Source organism: Myotis yumanensis, unplaced genomic scaffold, assembly GCF_028538775.1.
Source record: "Myotis yumanensis isolate MYYU_CA2020_CCGP unplaced genomic scaffold, mMyoYum1.0.hap1 SCAF_10, whole genome shotgun sequence".
In the NCBI taxonomy this organism is placed as follows: domain Eukaryota; kingdom Metazoa; phylum Chordata; class Mammalia; order Chiroptera; family Vespertilionidae; genus Myotis; species Myotis yumanensis.
In genome coordinates, this window is record NW_027223761.1 from 28,601,982 (window position 1) to 28,608,163 (window position 6,182).

At 53.5% G+C, this 6,182-nt stretch overlaps 1 protein-coding gene across 1 annotated transcript; it reads left to right on the forward strand.

Moving 5' to 3' along the window:
- The first annotated feature begins 250 nt into the window (after window positions 1-250).
- DBX1 (developing brain homeobox 1) lies at window positions 251-4,358 on the forward strand. The gene is made up of 4 exons (XM_070426639.1): window positions 251-617; window positions 1,290-1,391; window positions 3,320-3,522; window positions 3,996-4,358. The coding sequence occupies exons 1-4, from the start codon at window positions 251-253 to the stop codon at window positions 4,356-4,358; spliced, it is 1,035 nt and encodes a 344-aa protein (XP_070282740.1).
- The last annotated feature ends 1,824 nt before the right edge of the window (window positions 4,359-6,182 follow it).

Here is a 6,182-nt window from a genome sequence, read left to right on the forward strand (position 1 = left end):
AGAACTTTGTTGAACTTCATTGTCAGAGCTGTCACTTTTCAAAGCGCTTTAACGGGCGGGCCCTATAAAACCATCACCTCGACGGGAGGACCACGGAGGACTCGCAGGCGCCCAAGTGGCAGCGTTCGTTATTTGGAGACTTTTGCTAAGCCCAAGAGAGAGGGTACCGCGGGGGCGGGAGGGGCGGGAAGCGAGGCATTTACCCTTCCGCCACTGAAAGAAGGGTTATTACGCCCGCCTCGCGCCTAGCATGATGTTCCCTGGGCTCCTCGCGCCCCCCGCCGGGTACCCCAGCCTCCTGCGCCCCACACCCACCTTAACGCTGCCCCAGTCTCTGCAGTCGGCATTTTCCGGACACTCCAGCTTCCTGGTGGAGGATCTGATCCGCATCAGCCGACCCCCTGCCTACCTGCCCCGCAGCGTGCCCACGGCCAGCATGTCGCCCCCCAGGCAGGGGACCCCCGCGAATCTCACAGACACCGTGGCCTCGGACCTGGGCTCCCCTAGTCCGGGCAGCCGGCGGGGCGGATCGCCGCAGACGGCCGTCTCCCCTGCCAGCGAGCCTACGTTTCTGAAGTTTGGAGTGAACGCCATTCTCTCCTCCGCGCCCAGAAACGGTAAGTGAACGCACCACGCTGAGGGCCCGGCCAGGTGCGGCGTCCTTCTCGCCTCAGTTTCCTGTACGCGGCGGGTACCCACGCACACACCGGCGCACACGGGTGCGCGCTATCCCGGAGGCCTCACGAGAGACTTAGGTTTGGCGGATTCCCGGGAAGAAAAGTCTCCAGGCTCGCCCCACCCTCAGGATGAACTTGAGCCGTTCAGGCGCCGCCGGGAGCGCACAGTTCTCCCGTGCAGCTCAACTGAGCGCGCGCTGCTGGGCGTCTGCGTTTTGGCCCTCAAGCCTCAGGGAGCCAGTTTTTTTTTTTTAATTTTATTTTAACCCAAGACAATATATTTACTAGCTTAGTTGGTATATGGATCTGCAGTTCTTATCTCACTCCTGCCTATTTCATTAGTGCCTAGGATACGATGAGGGGCGGGGGGGGGGGGGGGGGGGGAGAAGAGACAACTCTGAGGACTGTTTTGGGGATGAAAGGAAGAATTTCCACAGATGAGACATGTTAGGAAAATATTAGATTTTATCCTGTCAACACATTGAGGAAGATGCCTTTGAAACCAGCCTAGGGGTTAATCATATCCTGTATTCAATGAGCAGAATAATCAAGTGCGTGATCAAATTCCCTTTCTGTCTCCCTCTCTTGTCCTCCTCCCTCCTTCTCTTCCAGAAGCATCCCCCGCCTTGCTCCAGAGCGGCCCTCCCAAGACCTTCGCCTTTCCCTACTTCGAAGGTTCCTTCCAGCCTTTCATCAGATCTTCGTATTTCCCAGGTAGGTCTCGCCCCCCTCCCCTTCGAGAGGCTGAGCGGCGCCCCAGTTCCAGCCCGTCGCTCCCTGCCCCGAAGCCATATTTCTCTGTCCACCCCTCGGGGTTATGCTCTGGTTCAGAGGTTGCGAGGCGTACAACATTCACGAATCCGTCGCGCCAATTTGATGCCCTATTTAGCACAAGCGGTGACTGCTTGACACTTTGCACCAATTCCCTGCTCTACAAATTAGCAGGAATTGTCATGGTCCCAATTTGAGGCGGTTCCCTCCCCGGCGAGGAGCTGTTGGCATCCCTTCACGCCGCAGTTTTCCCACAGAGTCAGTGCACTTGGCCACGATTCCCCACAAAGGTTTCAGCACCATGACCAATTGGTCAGCTCCTCCGGGCAGCCACCCACAGACCGGCCCTAGCCCCTCCGAACTACTCAGAGACACCTACCAGCCGGGGCTAATTTCCTTTTAAGACTCATTCAGGGCTCCGGGCTTTCCACGAGACCACATGGGGTGCCCTCTTGTGTGGGATGCCTGGGGTCGCCCTGGAGGAGGGAGGCTAGACCTTCCCACAACCCCCAAACTTCTTTATCCAACCTGATTTCTCAACCTCTTCTCATACTCCCGCACCCCTCACAGCCATATTTCTTAAAAGGACCCTTAGGCTGATAAAATAAGTCTGAGGGAAGCCCGGAATGGTTCCTCGTCTAAAAGAGAAGCACCTTCAACAGGTTCCACGAGGTTTTTCATCCTGGAGCCTCAGGGGTGGCTCAAAAACTCTGCACCTGGTCAAGACTCTGAAGGCCACCGAGGAGCCCCTAGACAGAGAGGAGACGGGCATGGTCGGTGGGGGATGGGAAAGCCAGGACCGCACTCCCAACTATCAGCCAGAGAAACAAGCAATTGCTTTTTAAAAGGGGGAGAGAGAATTCACCAACCACCACCACCACCACCATTCATGCTGCGGCTGATAATGGAATTTGCTTCCTTTCTCTCCCAACTCAATGCTCTAACAAAAACAACCCGAGCTTTATAAATAGCTTTTCATGTCCATTTAATGAAAATGATGCGGGAGAGAGAAGCCTCTGCCATCAGTATTCTCCCAATGGTCTTGGCCTGCAGTTGTGTTTAGTTTGAAAGTGTAAATCTCTTTTGTCCCAGTAATATATGGCTTTCGCTGCTTGTCCTCAGTCTTTTTCTGTTAGTTCATTACTACACAATTACCATTCACGCTTCATTAGAGTCTCTGTTTCTTTTGGGTTCCCCCCCCTCCCTTAAAGCGAAACTCTCCCCCTTTTTATCATGCCAATACCCATTGGGAATCGGTCAATGTGCTAATTAGCTGCCACTTTTCATGTATTCCGGCCGAATTCTTTACGTTTTGTGGGGGAGGGGAGGAAAGATTAATATTAAAAAAAAAAAAAGATGAATACTGACTGGGTTTTTTAAAAAAATCCAAAGAGGATTTTCTCCTCGCTATCGAATCAGTAAAGCGCCTCATTTTCATCGAAAGAAGGCAAAAGCCGCCGAGGTAATAAAAGCTTAAGAGGGAAACCCAGTGGCCTCAGCTGCGCAGTTTATTGTTGTGATTTATTTTTGCTGTTGCTGTGTTCGCTGAGGTCCGAAGGTTTGTTTCCCTGAGACCGTTGAATGGAAAAAACGCAAACAGGCTACTGTGGGAGCTGCTTTCTGTGTTTCCGTAGCTTTACCTAATGCGGGTTTGCACGGTTGAAAGGGGACGTTATTTGGGCGGAGAGCGCCTTTCGCTCTCGAAGGTTTGCGGGTTCGTGTCCCGTTCTGCGGGGAGGGCGGGGGGGGGGCGGAGAAAAGGGAGAACTTTAAAGAGATGAAGGGATCAGAGAGAAAACCCGGGGAGGTGACGCTGGGGAGGCAGGTGCCCCGCCCACTAACTCCCCCCCCCCCCCCCCCCCCCCCCGCAGCGTCCTCCAGCGTCGTGCCCATCCCCGGGACCTTCTCCTGGCCGCTGGCCGCGCGCGGCAAGCCTCGCCGGGGCATGCTGCGCCGAGCCGTGTTCTCCGACGTGCAGCGCAAGGCGCTGGAGAAGATGTTCCAGAAACAGAAGTACATCAGCAAGCCCGACCGCAAGAAGCTGGCGGCCAAGCTGGGCTTGAAAGACTCCCAGGTGAGAGCCCTCCCCCACAGCCGCGTCCTCACGAGCTCCTCCTCCCCCAGGAATCTCACAATTTTCTGGAACCCCTTGGGTCCCCTTGTGCAGAAGGGGAAAGAAAGGCCTAGGGAGGGAATGCGTGCAGGACCCAGCTTTCTCGGGGCTGCTCGGGACAACCCACTCCTCTCCCCGCCCTACCTCCCGGGACTCAGCGTCCCCCCCACCCTACCCCCGCCCCACCCCCGACCTCCCACCGTCTGGGCCTGGGACCCGTGGGTGCGGCGAGAGGCGCGAGGAGTGGAGATGGCGGTGAGGGGATTTAATGCCGAGACCCACATCAGGGGATGGGGGGACAGGCTAGGAGGGGAAGGACACAGCTGCCTCCCCACCCCCCACACCCCGCCGGTGCCCCGCCCCACGCCCTCGTCTCCGAGGAAGGGTCTGCGCTCACCTCGGCCTCTGCCCTGCTCTCCCCCCTCGCACACCAGGTGAAAATCTGGTTCCAGAACCGACGCATGAAGTGGCGGAACTCCAAGGAGCGCGAGCTGCTGTCCAGCGGGGGCTGCCGCGAGCAGACCCTTCCCACCAAACTCAATCCGCACCCGGACCTCAGCGACGTGGGCCAGAAGGGCCCCGGGGACGAGGAGGAGGAAGACGAGGGCCGGGCCAGCCCCCGCCACCGCCTGGCCTATCACGCGTCCCTCGACCCTCGGCACCTGCGAGACCCGCGACTCGCAGGGCCACTGCCCGCCTCCCCCGCGCACTCGAGCAGCCCGGGCAAACCTTCGGACTTCTCGGACTCCGAGGAGGATGAGGAGGGCGAGGAGGAGGAGGAGATCACGGTGTCTTAGAAGCCTCCCTCGCCCGGAGTACTGTTTCTAAGTGCTTTGAAATGGGAGAGGTGGGTGCAGTGGGTGTTCACTTAGTTCCCGCGGTGGACCCGTCGCCTTGTCCAGGGCGCTCCAGCCCCTTCCATGGCCCAAAGGAACATTTCCTTCCCAGGCACCACCCCTCAACAGCCCTCTCCCCACAAGTTAAATGTAGGCCTTAGCCGCAGCCTTAACTTGTACACAAGGGCTCCCCTCCATCTTTACTGCAAGCTATTTTAAACACGGTGGGGCGTTCACTCACAACCTGGGTTTAGCTGGGAGCCAGGCCCTGCTGGTCCTTAGCAGCGACAACCCTATGAGGTGGGAGACCCTGTGTGGAGGAGGAAACCCAGGTAGGAGCCGCAACAAGCTTCTAACTCCAAGGCCCCTGAGTTCCTAGATCCCTCCACCCCCCTATCTGGGGTAGCAAGGTCCTCCTACCCAACTCCAGATCCTGGTAACCAGTCTTCCCATGACACTGCCTGAGAAAACTCAAGAATTTCCAAAAAGAAAGAATACTTACTTGGACCTTCTGGCCTATGGTATAACATAAATCCTGAGTCTTTTCTGTCATATTCTAAACACTCTCTGGGCAAAGAATTGAATTCCCTAAATGGGAGGAAAAGTCAGTCTTTATTTCTGTATGTGTGTGTTAAAGCTTTTTTTTTTTTTTTAAAAAAAGAATTTCTGCATCCATAGTCTATGCACCAAGCACTCTACCTTGTGCCCTTGTATTATTTCTGGGGAGATTTCGCTGACCTGCAAAGCTCCTGAGCACTGGGCATGATGAACAGAGAGAGACCCACAGCCTCTTTGATATTATTTTCTTTACCGAACGTTGCTGTCTTTGCACAGCTTTTATGAACTGTACACTATTTTGTACACATGTATTGTATGGATATTTTATACCAAGGTTATTGTGAGTGACTTGAAAGGACTGACTAGATTTCCTTCTCTCTCTCTCTTTTTTTTTTTTTTTGCAATGGTTTTTAAACTTTAAAAAGGTAGCTGTTTAATTGCATAACTTATAAAGAAATATTTTGTATTTTTAACATGTACAGATTTTTATATATGTATATATGTATCAAATGAACAAATGCCAAATAAAAAGTAGTATGCATCCAAGGCACAAGTGATATCATTAATTCACAGAGTGTTAGAGCTGAAACGAACGAAGTGTCCAGTCTGAGTGCTGCAGGGATTTACAGAAGGTAGGCTGATAGTCAAGAGGGAAGGCACATGTCTAAAGCCACCCAGCTGCTCAGTGGCCAAGCTGGAACTGGACCCATCTCGGACTCCCAGGCCAGCGCCTTCTCTGCTTCCCTGTCCCACAAAATAAGCATATTTGCTATGGTTACAGGTAAAGAAGCTCCAGTAAAGTACCAACAAGTTGAGTGGGCAATATTCTTTCTCCTCTTCTCTAAGGACTGAGATGATGAACTAAGAGAAACCACTGAAAGTTTAAGTTGTTTAAGTTTGTAGTGGTTTTCCTTTCTCTCCTTGAAAGCATAGTTCCCAGTCCCCAGAGAAACTCATAGCTGGTCTTGACTTTTGTGTATGAACTGATTTTATTAGGAATACCACCCACAGGCATGACTGGGGTCCAGATCCAGACTCTGGGTCACCCCCCCCCTCCACCCCCCCAAGGGAAACTGAAGTTCTTTGAGAGAGTAAACACCCTAGGGCAGCCTTGGGCAAACTACAGCCCGCTGGATCAGGCCGTTTGAAATGAATAAAATTAAAAAAAAAAAAAAAAGACCGTACCCTTTTATGTAATGATGTTTACTTTGAATTTATATTAGTTCA